The sequence below is a fragment of the Balaenoptera physalus genome (assembly GCF_965194825.1).
Source record: "Balaenoptera physalus genome assembly, chromosome: 10".
NCBI lineage: Eukaryota > Metazoa > Chordata > Mammalia > Artiodactyla > Balaenopteridae > Balaenoptera > Balaenoptera physalus.
Genome location: NC_138889.1, coordinates 64,352,680 through 64,374,255, shown reverse-complemented (window position 1 = coordinate 64,374,255; position 21,576 = coordinate 64,352,680). Strand labels below are relative to the sequence as shown.

The 21,576-nt window shown below is 44.6% G+C and overlaps 3 protein-coding genes across 3 annotated transcripts in view; 1 reads left to right on the top strand and 2 right to left on the bottom strand.

The window, feature by feature from the left end:
- LOC309637186 (FHF complex subunit HOOK-interacting protein 1B-like) overlaps positions 1 to 21,576 on the top strand; it is a 48,986-nt gene that overhangs the window by 21,713 nt on the left and 5,697 nt on the right. The window contains 1 exon segment of the mRNA XM_082411379.1: positions 20,982 to 21,576. Within this exon segment, the coding sequence (XP_082267505.1) occupies positions 20,982 to 21,576 (595 nt within the window).
- LOC309637234 (uncharacterized protein C11orf42) lies at positions 24 to 5,999 on the bottom strand. Its single transcript, XM_082411484.1, has 3 exons — positions 5,001 to 5,999; positions 763 to 1,561; positions 24 to 276 (listed from the first exon to the last, which is right to left on the bottom strand). Exons 1-3 carry the CDS (start codon positions 5,070 to 5,072, stop codon positions 146 to 148), a joined length of 1,002 nt encoding a protein of 333 aa, XP_082267610.1. The 5' UTR covers positions 5,073 to 5,999; the 3' UTR covers positions 24 to 145.
- Positions 6,073 to 11,415, bottom strand: OR52W1 (olfactory receptor family 52 subfamily W member 1). Its single transcript, XM_082411429.1, has one exon. It carries the CDS (start codon positions 11,043 to 11,045, stop codon positions 10,086 to 10,088), a length of 960 nt encoding a protein of 319 aa, XP_082267555.1. The 5' UTR covers positions 11,046 to 11,415; the 3' UTR covers positions 6,073 to 10,085.

Here is a 21,576-nt window from a genome sequence, read left to right as displayed (position 1 = left end):
TGGGACTTTCCTCCTCCAGACTCCTACAGGAAGAAGCACCACGGGCCCAGGATGGTGTGGGGGAGCAGCAGCTGATGTTTATTGGGGACCAGTGTCCCTATGTCAGGTCTTGGGGGCCTGGCCCCCTGCATCTCTCGCCTCAGCTTTATTCGTCGCTGTCGAACTCCGAGGACAGACCCTGCAGCAGGGGCAGGGACATGGAGTGCCGCTCGGGGTCCCCGGGTCCCCCACCCTGGGCTCCTGGTGCGGGGCTTCGGGGGCTGAAGAGCCAGTTCTCTGCCAGGGTTGGGGATAGCCACAGCTTGACTCATGCCCTCGTCTTTCTGCCGCCCTGGTCCCTCCCTCTGGTCTTCTGTGCTGTGCCCACCCCCTCACCAGGACCACGCTTCCATCTCGCCCTCCCCTGGCTCCCTCACTCCACCCCCCTCGCCAGGACCACGCTTCCATCTCGCCCTCCCCTGGCTCCCTCACTCCACCCCCCTCGCCAGGACCACGCTTCCATCTCGCCCTCCCCTGGCTCCCTCACTCCACCCCCCTCACCAGGACCACGCTTCCATCTCGCCCTCCCCTGGCTCCCTCACTCCATCCCCCTCGCCAGGACCACGCTTCCATCTCGCCCTCCCCTGGCTCCCTCACTCCACCCCCCTCGCCAGGGTCCAGTGTGGAGTTATGGGTGCCCCACACACTCCTGGGCTCTACACCCCCACGCCCTTCCCCTCCACCTTATCCCATCCCTCTCATCTTCATATCCCCTAGCAGTACCTGACAGCATCTGGGGCCCCCTTCGGAAGGGGTTTCGGCCCTTGTAGGAGAATCTGGGTGGTCTGCCCTCTGGCCCTTCCTGGGGAGGTGGTGAAGGTGGGGCTGGGCCAGGTGAGGGCACATCAGCAGCTTCGGGGACATCAGCAGGGGCTGACGTGGGGGCCGGAGGTGGCATGATGCTGAGGTCGGGTCTGACCCAACTGGCCCCATGGGGCAGTGGGTCTTTGATCAGGGGCTTCTGTGGTCCCAGCACTCCCTTGGGCTGCAGTGAAAACTTGAGGCAGGAGAAGGCAATAGGCAGTGACCGCTGTAACCAGAGCAGTTGGGGCTCACGGGCTGTAGGCAGCAGCCCCAGCTGTAGCCAGGAACAGGAGAAGACCTGGTAGATGATATAGATGCTGTGGGTGTTTCGGAGCCAGGGAAGAGTCTGCTGTAGGCTCACCTGCCCTGGTGGCAGCAGCAGGAAGGCCACCTTCTTGCGCAGGCCACCCATATGTAAGCGGATCCGGCAGGGCTGCCCATCCAACAGTCGCATTTCTTCATAGGCTGTCTCTGCCCGGCCATTTGGTGAGTATTCTCTAGTGCAGTGGGCAAAGGCACCTTCAGAGCCTGCCTGCTCCAGGAGGTTCGGTAGTGGCCCCACTGGTTGTAGTGCCCGCCGGCCCTGCCGTCCTGGCAGAGCCAGGCGGGTGTGGGCTGGGCGGGGCTGTTTCACTAGCACACCCAGTAGGTCAAAGCAGGCTGCATCCGACAGGAAAGGTACTGCCACTACATTGGGCCCAAAGCGCTCCTCTATAACCTGCAGGTGGCCAGTTTATAGGTCAGGGACTGAGTTAGGGTCAGAGTTAGGAGTTACCTGGTAGCCTACTCTAGCTTGACCCTCCCACTGTCACTCCACAATGTGCTCAAACTGTTGTGCTTCCTGCTTGTCTCCCAGTTCTCCCCTCTAGCAAAACCTGAATGTCTACTATGTGCCAGACTCTGCTAGATACTGGGAATGCATTAAAAAATGAGACTTTGTTCTTGTCCTGATACAGCTCAGAGAGCAAGCTGTGGAGCAGATGAGATGTGATTTAACAGCCTTTGTCTTTGATAGAAGAGGATCAAGGATACTTTCTAGGTGGTAATGCTTTAACTCTGAAGGAATTAGCCAGATAGGAGAATGGTCAATCCAGGCAGAGGGAACAGCCAGTGAAAAAACTTGAACTTACAAACTAAGAGGGGCATAGTCAGGAAAGTATAATTTCATATTACTTAAGTGTAGGGTGTGGAGAGGGACAGGCACACAGGAGCTTGATTATTCAAGGCCTTGTGTGTGTGCTAAGTGATGGGACTTTTATCCTGAGGACAGTGGGAAGCCACTTGAAGGGCTCTGGTTAGGAGGGGCACAATTCAGATAGGCATTTTAGAAAGTTAATTTTGAATAGGAAGGCATAAAATAAAGGGGTAGAAAAAGTCAGTTAAGAGTATTGTAAAATTCCAGGCAAGACATGGTGAGGCCCTGAACTAAAATAATGGGGGAAGGTATTTAGGTTATAGAATTAGTAGAACTTGGTCACTTAAGGGGTGTGGGAAAAGGCATCCTCAAGGATTAGGGTTAGATGGGTGATGTCATTAACCAAGAGTGGTTACACAGAAATAGGTTTGGAAGTCCACACCGTGTCTATAACATCTTAGTATACACCTTCTGCCCGAGCTGCAGAGGATAGTTCTTTTAGGGATTTGAGGCCTCATCTTTGTAATGCTAGTTCCAGTAGGCTTTCACAGATTAACAGTTCCTCTTGGTTTTGTCCTTCTGGCCTTTTTGTGCTTGGTAACCCAGTTCTGGAAAATTTAATTTCATGACCAACTGGGAAGCCCTGTAAGATCCTCTCTCGTAATTGTACTTAGGTATGATCTTGACTCATTCAAGATATTGTTGGCTGAGACTTCTGGCTCTGTGTTCTGCTGAGGAGCATACACAGTTCCCTCTTTGGGCCCCTTTCATGTTGGAGTCCTATTCTTAAAATGCTGTGTGCTCTACTTCCCTCCGCCAGACCCCCAATCCTATATGTCTGTGCCCCTGCTGATGGCATTGCCCACTTTACTGGCTTTCTTGTAGAATTCACCAATGGTCCCTTAAGGTTGATCTGCTTTTTGCTACGTAAAGCTGTTTTGGAAGTGCTGCCCCCCAGCGTAAGAGGGACGTAGCTAGTTGTGTCTGGACTTTACACAAGCTGAGATAGCTTGTCACTACTGTCTTGTCACCTAGCCAAGGAAATAACTGGTGCTCTTCGTTGATCTGCATGGAAGAATTTCCTATCATTCCTTCTCCTTTGTTTCACTAAGATATGGGACATTTAACTTTTGGGTGGGGGCATAGGTCTGAAGAACAGGACCCTGAGAAGAACAGTTGGATTTCCAGGGGTGAGAGCAGAGCAATGGTGGGTTAGCATTTTTGTATAGAATGCTCTGCCTCATGACAGCGAAAGCATAATCATCAAATATAACCTCAGAATCCCAGCCTAGCTGCTCCTTTGGTGCCTAGGATTCTGTACAAATGAGACGAATTGGAGTGTCTCCAGGAGAGGTCCCTCTAACAGGAGTGTGATGTTTCTTATGGTCTAAATTTCTGCTAAAAGGTGATTAAGCTGGAAACTCTGTTTCAGAATATAGACATGAATTTGCCATGGAAGTTTATTAGGCCCTTATTCTTACCCTGAGGGCCCCAGTGGTTATCCTAAAGCAGGAAAAATAAAGCACTCAACTCTATGCTAGGGTGAACGTGTTCTTGGCAGTTGCCATTTGAGACCACTGCCTGCTTCCACTGCACTTCTGGGTAGAAGTTCTGAGGACTTAGAGGCCTGCAAATTCAGCTCTCCCCGGGGCAGCCCAGGAAAGTGATGGTGGAAGATTATCTTCCTGGAGGTACCTTGGCTGGTTTGAATTCTGAATAGGGAGCCCTTGAGCCACATTCTGTTTTTCTACAAAGTGCCCAGTAAATCAGCAGTTCTGGAGGAGGAAACCAGGTTACTCAAAGGTGTCCTACTTCTTGAACTTGTCACATACTACCAGTGATTTATCCTGAATGTCCCTACCCTGACTTTTCCTGGCAATTTTCCATTTAAATAGGACAGGGAGTTTTTCTGATACTCAGAGACGGTGTAGCTTTTTAATAGTTAAAGACCTCATTTACTTCACCCTAATTCTGATTGAGCTAGTCCAGGACCAACCTCTAACGCTGCTGAAACTAGTTGCCCTCATTCTTGGGAGGACCTTGGCTCTTCTCTTTCTGCTTCCTTGGGAAGCTGACCTTTGTGGCGAGCTGCTACTCCATTGCAAATGGGAGCTACGTGCCATTAAGGCTGCTTTGAGTTTGGTACAGGCACTGCTTTAAGATGATTATTTTAAACTTGGTGGGCTGCTTTCTGCAAATGCTTTAAATTCACTCTCCTTCAGATAGCCTGACCAGAACCTGATCCCTAAATTCTCTAATATCAAAAATTAGTGGCCATCTAGATTTTGTGGGATTTTCTGGACACCAGCAACTCAGAGCTGAGATCTGCCTGCTCCTGGAAATCTGTATATTTGGCTCAAAACCCAAATTTCTCATTCTGTGGAAGTTAAGCTGGAGGGAGTGTCTGTGACGAGGTCAAAGGTAAAGTTCAGGTTCTTTAGAAAATGTAAAAGGCCTTTCACCGTCAGCCCCTATACCTCTTCTTCCTCATTTTCACCACTAATTCTTTGAACCCTGTTCTAGAGGACTATTTGTAGTTCACTAATTTACATTTTTCTTTTTTTCTCTCTTGGCTTTTGCATATATTCTGCCTTTAACTAGTACACTGTTCACTCTCACACACCCCCTGCCCCTTGCTCATTAGGTGTTTATTAAGCACCCTTTATATGCCAGGTATTCCTCTTCCCTCCATGTGAATAACTCCTATATGCCAAGCTAGAATGTACTCACTCCTGGAAGCCTTCCTGACCTCCTAAGTCTACCCCTGACTTAGCACTTCTCTTTTCGGCTCTCATAGCTCCCTATCCATTGTCTTTCAAGGAAACTTTCTTACTGTTTTTGCAATTGTAATTAAATTGGACACTCTGTGCAAAGAACTTCGTGCAGTGCCTCACATATAAGCTAGCACTGAGTAAATGTTAGTTATTATTGTCTTTAGGCTTCCAACTCCTTCCAACTTATAAACTGCTCAGACCCATCTAGGTCACACTTTGTTACTTCCTCTTTAGCCCTCTTTACCTACCTTATCTTTGATGAGGGTCCAGGTAGCATCAGCTTCATCCAGTGTCAGCAGGTGAGGGGTACCAACCAACATGATGGGGTGTGGGAGGGGTTAGGCAGGGCAGTAGCTGCTGCAGAAACCCCAAGCTGCCCATGGAGGTGAGGCCCCAGGCCCTGGACTCTGACCTACTACAGCATGAGGTCATAGAGGTCCTGCCGGGTGTTGGGGCCTTGGGTGGGGGGAGGGCAGTCGCTTTCATAGCCTCACTGTACCCACAGCCTGAGTCCATACTCTTTAGTCACCTATTCATTCTCGTGCTTTAGGGGAGGTAGATGCAGGTATCCATTAGGGTGTGTTTGTATATGTCTGTGTGTGTGTGTGTGTGTGTGTGTGTGTGTGTGTGTGTGTGTGTGTGTGTAGTTCTTGGTCTGAGTTCTTTAAGGAAACAGTATCAGGCCTTTCCTCCTTAAAGCAGTTTGCTATGCTATCTTGTCAGTTGCAGATGACTTCTTTGTGAGGTTGGATTGGGGTCCTGAAGGACATGGGAGAAGCACAGATCAGGACTTAAACTGAGAACAAAGCAGTGGCGCTCAACCTCGGCCATACTTTGGAATTACCTGGAAGCTTTAAAAATTACTGGTACTTGGATCCTACTCCCAGAAATTCTGGCTTAATTGGTCTGGAGTATGCCTGGGCATCAGGATTTCTAAAAGCTCCCCAGGCAATTCTCATGTGCAGCCTAGGTTGAAACTCATTATTAATGAGTGGGTTACAATTGCAATGAGAACCAGGTGTGTGTAGGAGGGTGCCATGCTGAGTGGTGACAATGTGGAGGATAAGAATCGAATTGGGATAATGTTGCCTTAGTAACTGGAGAGGACTTTCAGGAAGCCAAAATTACCCAGCTAAATTTAAGGAACTTTTTCTTCATCCTCTACTTCCTTTCCAAGGCTGCTTTGTATCTAGTGGGTACTCTTCCTTTATGGCCCTAATCTATGTGTGGTTTTCACTTGTGTCTCCATCCAGAGATCTCAACCTGGTGTTTTGCTGGAGAAGAAGAGTGGTTTTTCCTTGGAGAAGAACCACTCTAGAGAGTCCTTCTAGTAGCTGCTGTCCCACTCCACTCCTGTGTGCCCACGAAGACTCCTTGTGTGTGGGGAGCACGCTCCCCGTCCTTGCCCAGCCTGTAGGGTCATCCCACAACGTGGGCCATTGTCTGAGGTGCCATGAGTATGGAGCACTGGGAAGGGTCCTACCGTGCTGGGAGCGAGTGTTACCAGGGAGAGTTTCTTAAGGGAGAGGTGACTGGCCCCAGGAGAGGGCCGGTCTTCCTAGAGAGCTGAGAGTGTGGGTATCAGGTCTTTGAGCAAAGGTTTGGCAAGTGAGCATGGGCCTGTGCTCCAGGAGAGGAATTAATATTCAAATATTTGTTGAAATTGAATGTGTTAGGGGCTATTCCAAACACTTTGAAATGCATTATCTTAGTTAATCCTTTTAGTAACGTCTTGAAGTAGGAACTATCATTTCGCCATTTTACAAGTGAATTAACAGGCTCAGAGAGGTTAAATGAATTAGTGCAAGGCATACAGTGAGTTAATGGAGGATCTGGGATTCAAATCTGCGTCTGCCTGATTCCAGCTTTAACCATTAACCAGTAGTTCCTTTTGGTGAAGGGAGAGATCAACACGTCCCTTCTGCTCGCCTGAGTGTGGTGGGAGGGGTGTGTGCCAGGTGGAAGTACAGTGTGATGTGGTGACAAGGAAACGGGCAGGATGAGAGGAGAGCCGCAATAGACCAAACCGGAAACCCCAAGCTTCTTGTTACGTGAAACCAAGTCTCTTCCTCCTACTGCCCCTTTAGCACGTTTTTTATTATTGTTGACAAGGAGAGGTCACCTGGTAAAGTAGAACTGGCACCTCTGTTCCCTCAGAAAGGAATTCTGAATGAGGTAGACAGAGACAAGGACAAGAGACACAGACGTGGGGCAAAACTGACCAACAGTGCAAGGAGACAGATGCAGAGGGACGGAGACGTTGAGAGCTGTTGAGAGACAGAGGCAGAGGGTGATGCACATCTGTATCCTGAAGGGGGTCCAGAATGAGAAGGGGGTGGTTGAAGTAGGGGTGCAAGGATGGTGAGCTGTCAGTGAAATCATATGAGGCTCTCTTTCAGATTTTTGTTCACAGAGGGAGCTCGGAGGGGAAATTGGGTACTGTTGAACTCCTCGACCAGAAGCCCATACCTCTGTTTTCTGTCTTTTGCGGTCTGAGTACCATGATTCTCTAGGCTCCCTAAATTCCATCCTGCCCTACTCTGAGTAAGTCTGTCTTTCCTTTCAGCTCACAGAGTCTGAGACTGAAAGTTGGTGAAGGAAAACCCATGAGAGCTGAGTTCTGGGTGGAGCTGATGAGCCAAGGCCCGGGCTCTTTGGGCCGTATCCTGTTCATGGGTTTTGCCACCACGGTAGCACGTTCTGGGGTCTCCCTGGGAAAAAAGGCACAGCTTAATCAGCATACCTGAGGAGTGACCAGAGTGGAGAGCACGAGGGAAACAAACAGGTAGGGGCTGTTATCCAGAGAACATGCCGCGCTCTGCAAGAGCCTCCAGGGCAGTATAGAATAGTTCGGATAGCAAAGACCTCAGAAGGATCAAGAGCCCTAACAAGTCTCTGCACTTCTCTCAGGCTACAGGGATAATCCTACAGGTCCCTAGTCGCTTATTTGAAACGTTTTGGGACGGATGTATTTTGGAATTCAGAATTTTTCAGGTTTTAGAAAGGGAATATTGTGCCTTTATGATATATAAAGGAATACCCCAGTGAGATTGAGGGCAGTGCCCTGTCATCAAACCCATCAATATTTCTGTAGCTAAATGTATGAATATTCACACTAAGTGAGATAAATAGTATAAATATGATCATGACGGGTCAGGCCAGATTTGGGGTCAAAGTTATGAAAAAACTATTGTTTCTTCAGAGATGTTTTATTTTGTAATTATAGGTAAGGGATTATGGGCTTATAATTGTTCTCAGGTTGTTGAGAGGAGTAAGAGTGCCGGAAAAGCCTTCTAAACACACCGCATGCTAGGTATGTATGCAATCTCAATCCAAAACAAAATATAAATGTCTGAGGGGGTGGACTTTTGGCTTAACAGTGAACAATGTACTGCTTTGGACTCAGCTGCCTTGGGAGTTGTGCACAACCATGGAGTGAAGGTGCCTTAGCAGAGAGGCTTCCTGTGGTGGGAGGGAGACAGAACTCACTGCTTTTGAACATCAGCTGCACATGATTTCCCTTTTCACGTACCAGAGGTGAAAGACAAAAAATGGTGTGTGTGTGTGTGTATGTGTGACACATGACTGTCACGCATTTCTTTATATTTCTTTATAATAATGTTGTAATAAATATCTTACTGCATACATCTTTGTTCACATCTCTAATTATTTTGTCAGGATAGATTTACTGAGGAGGAATCACTAAGAGAAGGATGTGTACATCTTAAAGACTCATGACCCATTAGGATTAGAATTTTGTCACAATTATCTGTAAAATCATTGCCTGGAGGGCTTTTTAACTTAGAACTTCATGAAAAATATTAGCCTTGAGAATGACTGAGCCCACACTTGGGTTGAGGAGAACTGTAGATTTCCTCCTCATCTACTTGGCTTCAGCATTAACACCTCTGAAAATCACACTGAGCTCCTGGGCTATCTCTTTAGTTCCTTGTTAATGATGACCTGGTGAGACCCCATGTGGCTCTGGAGATGGCATCACTTGCTTTTTTGGATCTGCAGCCCTCCTGTGTGATATCCCATGGTGCTTGGTCCAGCTGTCTGAGTGGTCCAGATTGTACTGGGCTTCAGGTCTTAATGGCTAACTCTAATACCCACGGTTATGATCGTTTTCCCAGAGAGCTTGGGTCTGCCTGTGCAGCCCATAGCTTTCTCTGACCTCATAACAGTGGCTCCCTGCCTTTTGTCTGAGAATATTCTCATTCTGGATTTTATGCTGGCATGAAAGATTGTTTTGTGCACTGTCCTTGCAGTGTGGAGTCTTTTAGCAGAAAGTGAATCCCATGTTGGGCAATACCACGACACTTCCTGTTTAATATCTCTGTTCTCTGGAAGCCACAGCAGTGTGAAATATTCCTATTTCATCATATTGCACCAGCATCGTGTGCTACTCGTGATGTTGGCCAGAACAAATGGGGGTTCTATTTGATGAGGATTTTATTTGAGAATTCTACATTCTGGCTCAGGATGCACAAAAGGGCAGACTGGTAAGAGACCATAATGACTCGACCTCAGGCAAACAGGTGAAATATTAAATACAACGATTTTCTGGGATATCAAAATTTCTTTCAGTTGGAACCCTGGCCCCTGAAGCTGCAGGCCCAGGGAGAGACGTTGTAGCCATTAACTCCCGAGACTTTGGCAGTGCAGTGAGGGTAGGGGGAATAGTGATTGCACATGAGACCAAGAAGATTCTCTGAACTGAATATGTCTTAAGGATCAGGGTCTTAGACAAATTTGGGACTCTGGGGCACATTATCCAGATTCTCAGAAGGTGGGGAATAAGCCTGTTTAGCTCCTTCCCTAAGGACAGACTGAAAACAGCATCTGGCTCCAGGCATAGAGGGCTGTGATCCCAGACAGGTACCCAAGCACTTGCCTCCAGAGGCAGTGTCAGTCTTCCCAGGCTCCCGGGTCCAGGATCTGTAGAGGAGCTTTTGTGTGGGAACAGGGGCAGACTTAGGTTAAAATGATGGGGCAGAGTAGGCGGAGGAGGAGGAGGGTAGTCTTCTTTAAGTTAAATCGTGTGTACTGTGATCCTATGATAATTCCCTGGTCCCTCTTCTTATTTTCTCTGCATGGTAACATGTGGTAGCCTGTCTCCTGCCTCCTCCCAAGCAGAATGCATGGCTAGGCCAATCTACATATGCCAGTGGTACACACAGTAGAGCCTTCACAGCAAGTATCTGTTGAGTGATTATCACAGTCATAGGCAGACCATGGGACAAAGATGACATAATCCACACCTCCAGACCCCAGACTCCTCTGAATGTCCCCCCGCTTCCACCCCCAGCCTCCGTTGGTTTCACTGCCTATTAGAACTGGCTTTTTCTGAATGCGAAGGTTTCTAGGAGCTGGTCGCTGATCTGCTTGGTGCGGGCCCCGTAGATGAGCGGGTTGAGGGCAGATGGTAGCAGCAAATAGTTGTTAGAAAGAAGGATGTGCATGGGCTTTGGGATGGTGTGACGACCAAAGAGGCGTGTGAGGTATGAGAAGAGACCAGGCACGTGGAAGGCCAGAATGACACAGATGTGGGAACTCCATGTACCAAAGGCCTTGGCATGGGCTTCCCGGGTAGGCAGCCGCAACACAGTGTGGGCAATGAGCCCATAAGAGCCCGTGATGCCTAGAATATCTACACCTGACACGGCCAATGAGAGCGCCAGCCCATACAAGTTGCTGGCCCGAGTGTTATCCCTGACCAGCTCCACCACTGCCATGTGTGCACAGTAGGCGTGGTCTATGGTCTTGGCTCGGAAGTGCCCAAATCGTGCAACCAGCAGAGGGAAAGGCACAACTGCCACAGCTTTCAGTGCCAGTGCCAGGGCTGCATAGCCCACATGGGCTTTGGTGACTAGGACAGGGTAGTGCAGTGGACGCCCTACTGCCACAGCATGATCACAGGCCATGGCCAACAGTACACCAGATTCCACGGCCATCAGTGCATGAACAAAGAACATCTGGACCAGGCAGGCAACGTATGGCACAGGCTGGGGCCCAAGCCACAGCACAGCCAACAGCCCTGGAGCAATAGATGTGGCTAAACCCAGGTCTGTGGCTGCCAGGGTGGCCAGGAGCAGAAACATGGGTTTGTGTAGTGTGGAGTCTATCTCCACCACTGCCAGCAGTGCTCCATTGCCCAGCAGGGAAAGCAGATACATGGGCCCAAAGACCAGTGTCAGCCAGGCCTGGGCAACCCCTAACTCTGGAATGCCAGTCAGTATGAAGAAGGTTGGGCGTGAGAAGGTGGAGTTGGACTGTGGAGCTTCTGCCATCCTGTGGGGTCAAAGCTTTAGGGCTCATGGGGGCATCACTCCTGATAGGGGAAGGACAAAGGGAGAGATTTGGGGGGGTGTCGCAGTGGCACAGATCCATCCAGGTATGTGTAGGAGTGGTGCAGGGCTGGGAGGATTGCAGTGTTATAACCTTTGATTGGAGTTTTGGATGGATAATCCAGGTCACAACCCTAGCTAGGATGGGAGAATCCTTGTGCCTGAAAGTCCATGAGTATTGCAGGGGGAGTAATGGGAGACAGTGGTAGTGACAGTGGTGTCACTGCTGCAGTGGCTAGTATAGCTGGAGCCCTCCATTTGGAGCTCAGCTGAGCATGGAGTGGAGATGAATGTTTGTCTTCCTAAGGGTCCAAGTAGATGGGGAGAAAGCCAGTGCTGGGTGGGGATCAGGCCTCAGGCTGGTTTTGTCCCTGACTGTGTATCCTTAAGCAGAACTCCTGGGCCTCAGCTTCCTCAGCTCTCCAGTGGGAGTGAGCACAATGATCTTAAGTGTTGCCCAGCTTTAACATTCTGGGCACCAACCCCACAAGAAGAAAGAAGGAGAGTAGAGAGAAAGGCAGAAACAGGAGGAGGAGGCAGATGGGACCTGGAGTGAAGGCTGATGTGACAGGAGACAACCTGGTGGGTTTTTGGGGTGTGGGATGCTTATTTTATTCTTAACTTGATGCTGAAGTAGTGAACTTGAACATGGGCTGGAGAATTGATGCTGGGCCTGGGAAGCAATGGAGAAAGAGATGGCAGCAGAAAAAGGAACTTCTCTGTCTTCTTTCCTTCTTCACAAACCAGAAGGGGGTTACCCTCGAGTTTCATTCCTGGGGCGCCAGAGGCAGAACAGGTGACAGAAGGGGAGGAAATGGCACTCAACCCAGAGTAGCAGCCAGAAGAGGAAGAAGCATCTCTGGCGTTGGAGGAGGCAAGATGAGTAGAACCGATTCCTCCCAGAATCTAGCCCATGGCAGAAACTTAATAAAGGTTGGATGGATAAATGAAGCAGGAAGAAAGCACCAGCAGAAGACTTGACTGGGGAAAGAGCCTAAGCACCGTGTGTTTGCAGCTTCTCTTCACCTTGACCAATGCCTGTGGGGCCCTTTCTACCCACTTCCCTCAGGACCCTTACCCCTCCCACCTGGGCCACATTAACTCTTCCCTGTTCTGCCTCTGCTAGCCTGGGTAACTCAGGAAGTAGAGTAAGGAGGCAGAGATGGGGGCAACAAGGAAAGAGACTGACTTTTGGCAGTGGAAAGATCTGGGTTAGAGGAACACTTCCTCTGGGAGGTCTTTGCTGACTTCCTGAAGTCTGGAGAGAAGACCTTGCTTTCTTTATTCTTTAATAGCATCAGTTCCCCTCTGTTGTAATTACTTGTGTCTCTCTCCCCCACTAGACTGAAAGAGTTACAGGCAGTGCTTATTAGCCTCAATATTACCACTGCTTATCACAATGCCTGGTAGTTTGTTGTCTGTAAATAAATATTTATTGCTCTTAATTGTGGGACAAAATTGCTGGCCCAAACAGCCACGCAAACAGCATTTGCTAACAGGGGCTCCTATGGTTTCAGAAGCCTTCAGTATCCATGGAAATGAAAAAGAGTTATTCACCATCTTCCACATGTCCACTGAGTAAAATTCTTTCTGCTATAATGAGACATATTCTAAAAATCACTGCACTATGTAAGATAATATAATGAAACCACAGGGCCTATGGGAAAAATGGGAGTAGGGGCACAACATTAACAACTTCATCAGTGACACATTTTTTTTTTTATAGATTTATTTATTGATTGATTGATTTTTGGGTGTGTTGGGTCTTCGTTTCTGTGCGAGGGCATTCTCTAGTTGCGGCGAGCGGGGGCCACTCTTCATTGCGGTGCACGGGCCTCTCACTGTCGTGGCCTCTCTTGTTGCGGAGCACAGGCTCCAGACGCGCAGGCTCAGTAGTTGTGGCTCACGGGCCCAGTTGCTCCGCGGCATGTGGGATCTTCCCAGACCAGGGCTCGAACCCGTGTCCCCTGCATTGGCAGGCAGATTCTCAACCACTGTGCCACCAGGGAAGCCCCATCAGTGACACATTTAAAAAAGGATGGGAACCTAATAAAAATGGTAGTACCATTTTACACATGTTAAGTGGTTACAATATAACCTGTGGGATGAGTAAAAGCAGTTCTAAGGGGGAATGTTATAGCAATAAATGCCTACATTAAGAAGCAAGAAAGATTCCCAAATAAACAACCTCACTCTACGCCTTAGGGAATGTAGAAAAAGAAGAAGAAACTGAGCCCAAAATTAGCAGAAGAAAGGAAATAATAAAGATTAGAGCAGAAATAAATGAAATAGAGAACAGGAAAATGATAGAAAATATTAACCAAACTAAGAGTTGATTCTTTAAAAAGATAAACAAAATTAATAAATCCTTAGCTAGACTAACCAAGGAAAAAAGAGAAAGAGACCAAATCAACAAAATTATAAATAAAAAGGAGACATTAGAATGGATATCACAGAAATTCGAAGGATCATAAGGTGCTACTGTGAATAACTATACACCAACTAACTGTACAACCTAGAAGAAATGGAAAAATTCTTAGAAACATACAATTTACAGTTCAAGACTGAATCAGAAAAAAGTAGAAAATCTGAATAGACCAATGACTAGTAAGGAGATTGAATCAGTAATCAAATTCTCCCAATGAAGAAAAGTCCAGTACCAGATGGCTTCACTGGTAAAATTTTACCAAACATTTAAAGAGTTAACCCCCAGCCTTCTCAAGCTCTTTGAAAAAAGAGCTTGAATTTGAGTTTCTTTGAAACTCAAAGAGTTTGAGTTTCTTTGAAAAAAATTGAAGAGGAGGGAACAATCCCAAACTCATTTTACAAGGCCAGTATTCTCCTGATAACAAAACCAGAAAAGGACACTGCTAAAAAAGAAAACTACAGGCCAATATCTCTGATAAATATAGATGCAAAAATTCTCAATGAAATACGGCAAATCAAATTCAAACTATTCTCAAACTATTCCAAAATATTGCAAGGTAATGAATGCTTCTGAACTTATTCTATGAAGCCAGCATCACCCTGATATCAAAACCAGACAAAGATATTAAAAAAAAAAAAAAAGAATTACAGGTCAATATCCCTGATGAACATAAGTGCAAAAATCCTCATTAAAAAAAAAAAATGCACATTTTTTAAATGATAATGTATCTGATAAATAAGTTCCAAAGTTAGCTACCTTTATTCTGTAAAGACTGAATTTCTTTCCTTCATTGCACTTACATTAGTTTGCAGTTCTACGTTTATTTTTAAAACTTAAAAAATTTTTCCCTTATATTTTTTCTTTTTAAAATTTTATTTATTTATCTTTTATACAGCAGGTTCTTATTAGTTATTCATTTTATACACATCAGTGTATACATGTCAATCCCAATCTCCCAATTCATCCCACCACCACCTCCCCCCCCAGCCACCCCCCCCTCACACCCGAGGGACACATTTAAAGGTCATCAGTTAGGAACTCATGGGAAACAGTAAAAATAAGGATGGGAGGAGAGGGAACTACAAAGCAGTCGTTTCACTTTTTATGGGCTTGATTGTAGCATCCCTTTTGAAATTTTAGTTTGGCCATTAGTCTGTTCTGGTGCTATCTCTGCACAGCCCTATTGTGTTCCAGGTACACACCTCCCAGCACAAGACAATAGAGCTGTGCTAAGTTCCCAGCAGAAACAGCTCCTGCCCTGCTTGCCCAGAGTTGTTATCTATTTGTTCTCCTCATTTCTATCTATTACCGATGAACTCAATCCTCCGATGCAATATAAACCATCAGGAAGTGCCATACAAGCAGCAGACTGCTACAATTACACCAATCCCAGACAAATTTATAAAGGGCACCAGAATAAGTTTCTGTCCACTTTCTAATGCAAGGTACCTCCCAGGCAGTTGTGTCTATAGGTGCATCAGATGAGACAAGAAGGAAATGAATTACTTATTGCCTAATTAAATTATTTGTCTAAAGTCAGTGGGAGGCTACAGACTAAAAATTCATATCTCAAATCATTTCTCTGTTGAACATATTCTTTGTCTGAAGTCTAAACTTCTCCCAAACTTTTCTCAGATTTATCCTTGATTTAAGAAATTATACTATATGTATCCCTCCTATAATTATTAATTACTTCACTTATAGGCATTTATTTTTCATGAGAATGTCATTTGCATGCAGTGGGCATCCCATGGCTGGGAAAACTGGAAATGCTTGAATACTCAGTTCAGCTTTTACTCAAAACTTAACCTTTCTTGTTTAAACTCCCAGTTTTTGACTTACCTCATTTTCGTGGTTGACCCACCTCTAAAACTTAGATTCAAAACATCCTACTATCTGACTGTCACCTTCTAATTGCAGGCTCAAATTTTTAACTATCCTTAGTACAGTCACAATTGTTGGACCTAAAGATTACCAAGCCACTGAAAGAATCCCCTTCATTCTATTATATATCACTCTCTTTTCTTGACTTTATTCCTGTCAAGCTTAGATTCTATGGCCCATCATTCAATTACGCTCTTGGAAATAATCTAACCTCCTTTGTTCTCTCCCTCCATTGTAGTTGCTTGAAATAACAGGAACTGATTAAATCTAAATATATGTCTCCTCTGTGGAAGGTTGAAGCTTTCTAGAAAAAAATCCCATAAATAAACTTGTTGACTTCACATTAAATTTATCATCACAAACTTCAAATGTAAACTCAACAATACCCAGAAATCTTACTATGTGATGCCATTACAGTAAATGGGTCCATATCCATCAGGTTATCAGAGAATCCTAAGAATTATATTTGATTTCTACATTGAATACCTCATTTCTAATTCATCTGTATATTTACTTGACTATTCTTCCAAAATTTTTCCGCTCAAATTTATTTCCTCTGCCACCAATCTGGTCCAGGCCACCATCTCTTGCCTGGACCAAGTAATAGTCTTTTGACTGGCTTCTCTGCTTCTACTCTTGTTTTTCTTCCCATTCATATCTCTATTCCTTAAGGCCTTTTTGATCCCACTTATCTAAAGTAATGCTCCCGCAATAATGCTCTGTGATGGCATATGACAGGATTTTGTATATTTTCTTTTGTAAAATTACCAAAGCTTTCTGCATTTTAACTGTATGATCAAAAGAATAAAATTAAAACATATTTAATTAAGAAATAGAAAATATATTCATGTAGTTCAAAGTTTTAAAAATTAAAAAAGGTATTCAGTAAAAGTAATTCTTTCTCTATATCAGTATTATTTCTGACTGCATATAATAGTTTAAGATGGCTGCTAGAAATTCAGGCATCAGTCCTGTGCCTCTTCCATGTGGAAGGAGGGAGGGTAAATGACCTTCATGTCTCGGCTGAGTTAGTTCATATTAAAGAGTTTTCTTGGAAACTTTGTCAAATGACATCTACTAACATTTGGAATCTGAGAGGTATAGTACTTTGTCGGTATACATGAGTACCCAAATAAAATAATGTTTTTTGTTACTAAGGAAGAATTGGGGCATTGGGGAAACAACCAGCAATCTCTAACATACCATTTTTACTACTGTCTGCCAAGTTTGACACATTTGTCTTTCTCAGAAGGAATTACTCTTACAGGTTTCTTGTGTATCCTTCCAGACGTAATTTGATTATATCTAAGAACATATAAGAAAGTGTATATATACATACACTTTTTCATATTGCATTCTTGGTATAGCATTACAAAGTTATTTTGTGTAGCATTCTATGTACTGTTTTTGTCACTTGCTTCTTTGCTAAACAACATATCTCAGAAATTATTCAAAGAAGTACATTTAGAGATGCCTATTTTCTTTTAACAACCACATAATTGGAATGAACTCTTGGTGAAGGCAGGGACCATGTTTGCCTTATTTACCATTGTATACAGTGTCTAATACAGTTTGTGGAGTGTAGAAGGTAGTTAGTATTTGTTTGATGGATGGGTCACACAAATAGCAAATGTCAGAGCTAGGATTCAAATCTGCTTGTGATTTGAATGATTTTATTCCCATATCTTATCTACAACCTTGATGTGTTAAGTTAGATTGTCAGATTTCCTTATGTTGAACTCTCTCTGCATTTTTTAGGGGATAAATATATTTATCAATTAAACAAATCTTAACAGTTTTCTGAACTCTGTGCGCTAGGATTTTGTTTAGGATTTCAATAACTATAGTCACAGTCATCAGAATAGTGGCGACAGTGGGGATGAGTCATTTAGAACACAGACACTGGAGTCAGATCGATGTGGCTATGAATAGAGACTAACTGTGTGACTTTGGGCAAGGCTCCATCTCTCTATCTATCCCCTACACACAGTAGGGTTAATAGTTTCTACTCCAAAGAGTTGCTCTTTCATATCTAAGAGAGATGATTCAATGAGAAAAATTAGATAAAGAACTTAAGCAGTTTAGGTTGCTCAGAAAGCACTCAGAACATTGGAGTTCTTATTGTAATAAAGACCCTATTGTCTCTTTCCTACATCTTCAACCATGTCTGTGAGTCAGGCTTATGCACCAGATCCCAGGCTTCTGGCTCCTTGGCAAGTTCTTACCTCAGTTTCAAACCACTCCATCTTTCATATCCTCACTCCCTACCTGCAGGAACATGATACAACACAGTTCCCAAAGGACTCAGCTTTTTATCCATAGAGTCTCTGTTTCCCAAGCTACCTTTTCCCATCTGGGTCTAAGAAGGAGGGTCGGAGAGGAATAGGGGCTCATAAAACGCTCAAGATTTATTTAGCAAATTTCCTGCATGGTGACTACTACAGATGATACATCATGAAGGACTCATCCCTTTACATCTTCTGTAAGTCCCAGAGCCAAGGGCGGATAGCACAGGCTGTATTGGATCTAGATAGGAAGAATGACAAGGCAGGCAAGGATCATTTTCTAATAGGCAGCCTCCAATAAGCAGGAAGAAAAAGGCAATAAGGAGGTGGGAGGTATGGCAACTCTGGCTGCATTAGCATCTAGAAACCCTAAGCACATCTGTAAGGAGTCTCCTAGTTTTCTTTCTTCCCTCTGCCTTCCTAGAAGAGGGTCACTTTTCCTTTCTTGGTTAGGAGACTTAGTGCAGAATTGGGCTTCATCTTGCCTGACTAGAAGAGAAAGGAGATCTATAAATCATACAAAGTGATAAAAAGGCTGCAGGGATGCTGAGTTAGTACATCACTGGACACCTGGCATAGGGATTCAGGAAAAATACTGATGAAGAAGCTTCCCCCCAACTCTGTCCCAGTAGAGTAGTTTAAACTGGCTATAGATCACTTTCTTTCGACTGACAGAAATCTTTCATATTTAACCAAACTCAGTTTCTCTGTGATTTTTATCTGATGGTCCTTGTTTTGCCTTTTCCCCCAAGATAGCCATTCATATACTTTGAAGTTATCACTGATGTCCTTGTTTTTTTTCAAACCACACATCTATATTTTGTAACAATGTTACAAATGTAACATTGTTATTTTGTAACAATGACTTCCCCTCCCCACAAAAGATGCCTTTTACCATCTTTTAACTCTCTGTGACTTTGTCTCAGTTTGACAAGGAATTTCTTAATACATAGTGCCCTGAACTGGATAGGGTACTCCAGGTGGGGTAATCAGAACAGAGTTGAGAAAGATTCTCAACCACTTTGTTCTTGACACTGTGCTTCTATGAAATAAATTCATATAATACTCTTAGAAGAATGCCTGGTACATACTGGATGCTTGATGTATACCAGCTAACATTGTCAGTCCAGCTTTAGAGCCCTTAAATTAAGTTTTACACTGTGTACCACATTATTGACTATGTTCACATATGCACTTCCACCTGTTAGAACATCTAGGAATCTGTTGCCTTTTCCTTCTTTCCCATTCCAGATTTTCTCCCCCCTTCACTCACCTGTTATCCAATGTTAAATAGTGAAGAAATTAGACTTTAATAGACTTAGAGTTTAAGTGATAACACGGGGTGGCTAAAGGAAAGTACCTTGGGCTTGATGAGTTTTGGGCAATAGAGTCTTTCCACAAGTAAGTGGCGAACATGTGATGAACGGAAGCAGATAAATAGGAGAACTGATCAGTGAGTGGTCTTTGAGGAGAAGCATGAACAGGTGTGAATATTATGTCAAACAATGCTAGAAAAGGACACAGCGCTAAGAAGGGCACTCATCAGGGATGAGAAAATAGAATATGGGGAGAATAAAGTCAAGAAGGAGAGGAAAGATCTGTGCAGGGAGATGAGATTTTGTATGGATAAAGTTGGTAATAATTTAAACAGAAGGAAATTCAAGAAAATTCTTACTAACATATTAGGAGCAATAGAGTGGTTCTGTGTTTGTATTAGGGCAAGGGCAAAAGATTTATTAAGTCAGAGACCTAGCCCAAGGTTTTACCACTCACCAAGGGGCAGGCTCTCGAGGAGCATCTGCAGACAGTGGCATGAATAAGCCTCCAAGTTCCAACATGCATTTTGTGTCATGCTCAGTCCATCCTCTGAAGTCCACCACACAGACCCTCAGTGACCACTATTTGTAGTATTTTTAAAAAATATTTGTTTAAAAAATTTTAAATTAAAAACAGTTTTTATTTTATATTGGAGTATAGTTGATTAACAATGTTGTGATAGTTTCAGGTGTACAGCAAAGTGATTCAGTAATGCATATACATGTATCTATTCTTTTTCAAATTCTTTTCCCATTCAGGTTGTTACATACTATTGAGCAGAGTTCCCTGTGCTATACAGTAGGTCCTTGTTGGTTATCCATTTTAAATATAGCCACCATTCGTAGTATTGATCAGAGCTTCTCCTTTCCCTTCCTCAAGGTTCCCTTCAGCACTGCAACTCTGGTTAATTCTCTACTTTCACTTTCCTCCCTTGAAATTTTCCATCAGTGTAAACACCAAGGTCCAGGAACTAAAAAACCTTTTTCAACAGGCTTTTGCTAAGAATCTATGAGGTGTTAGAGAATGTTGGTGTGTATAAATGAAAAGTACATGTTATTTGTCCTCAGATATTTGAGTGGGGTGGAGGGAGACAGAGGGGGACAAAATCTATGTGTAGGGGCTTCCCTGGTGGCGCAGTGGTTGGGAGTCCGCCTGCCAGTGCAGGGAACACGGGTTCGAGCCCTGGTCCCGGAAGATCCCACGTGCCGTGGAGCAGCTGGGCCCGTGAGCCACAATTACTGAGCCTGCGCATCTGGAGCCTGTGCTCCGCAACAAGAGAGGCCGCGATAGTGAGAGGCCCGCGCACTGCGATGAAGAGTGGCCCCCACTTGCCGCAACTGGAGAAAGCCCTCGCGCAGAAACGAAGACCCAACACAGCCATAAATAAATAAATAAATAAAATTAAAAAAAAAAAAAAATCTATGTGTAAAGGGCTACAAAGAAACTATAATAATAATAGAAGTTGCATTCTCAATGAACTAACTACTTCATTTATCTTACTTTCCTTCTGAATTCATAATCTTTCCCCAGACAAATAGGTATGCTACAGTATGTTTCATTTCTGTCTTGCTCTTTTCTTTACTGACAAGCTTGAAAGGAACCTTTTAGCTACATAGTCAGCCCTCCCTATTTACACTTCCTCACTTACGAAATCTTCAACTCCTTTCATTCTGGTTTCTAGTCCAATGAATTAGTCATGTTCAGATCACTAATGATACCCTTTAAAAAAATTTAATGGTCATTCATATTCTCATGTTATTAAACTTCTGCTTAGCTGACAAGTTGGTCCTGTGCTCCTTAAAATTTTCATTGAGAAAGCAACTTCTATGTTATACCATTGTTTTGATTTTCTTACACTGGTACCATACTGAATTAATTTGTTGCACATTTTTAATATTGTAAGGTTACTACCTATTGTTATTCTTGAAGTCAATTAAACAAAATTACCTCTTGTATCTGCCCAAGAAAATAGTCAAGAAAAGACTTCTCAGCTCAAGATTCATTGGATGGCATCACCCAGCAACTACTCCACTGCTCCAGTCTCTGAATTCCTCCTCATCTGCTTCCTTAACTATCAGAGTTGGCAGCACTGGCTGTCCCTACCCCTCAGCCTCCTCTTCTTTCTGGCCATGGGGGCCAGCGCCACCCTCCTGATCACCATCCAGCTGGAGGCCTCTCTGCAGGAGCCCATGTACTACCTGCTCAGCCTCCTCTCCCTCCTGGATATGGTGTTCTGTCTCATTGTCATCCCCAAGGTCCTGGCCATCTTCTGGTTTGACCTCAGGTCCATCAGCTTCTCTGCCTGTTTCCTCCAGATGTTCATCATGAATAGTTTCCTCGCCATGGAGTCCTGCACATTCATGGTCATAGCCTATGACTGCTACATGGCCATCTGCCATCCACTGAGGTGCCCATCCATCATCACTAACCACTTTGTGGCCAAGGCTAGTGTCTTCGTTGTCATACGAAATGCCCTTCTCACTGTACCCATTCCCATTCTCTCTGCCCAGCTCCTCTACTGTGGGAAAAATGTCATTGAGAACTGCATCTGTGCCAACCT

Excerpts from the sequence above, each read along its gene's own strand:
- OR52W1 (XM_082411429.1), bottom strand. The coding sequence starts at position 11,045 with ATGGCAGAAGCTCCACAGTCCAACTCCACCTTCTCACGCCCAACCTTC.
- LOC309637234 (XM_082411484.1), bottom strand. The coding sequence starts at position 5,072 with ATGTTGGTTGGTACCCCTCACCTGCTGACACTGGATGAAGCTGATGCT. Across the intron at positions 1,562-5,000 it reads GGACCCTCATCAAAGATAAG|GTTATAGAGGAGCGCTTTGG; the intron begins GTAGGTAAAGAG and ends GGCCACCTGCAG. Across the intron at positions 277-762 it reads GGGGCCCCAGATGCTGTCAG|AGAACTGGCTCTTCAGCCCC; the intron begins GTACTGCTAGGG and ends CAACCCTGGCAG.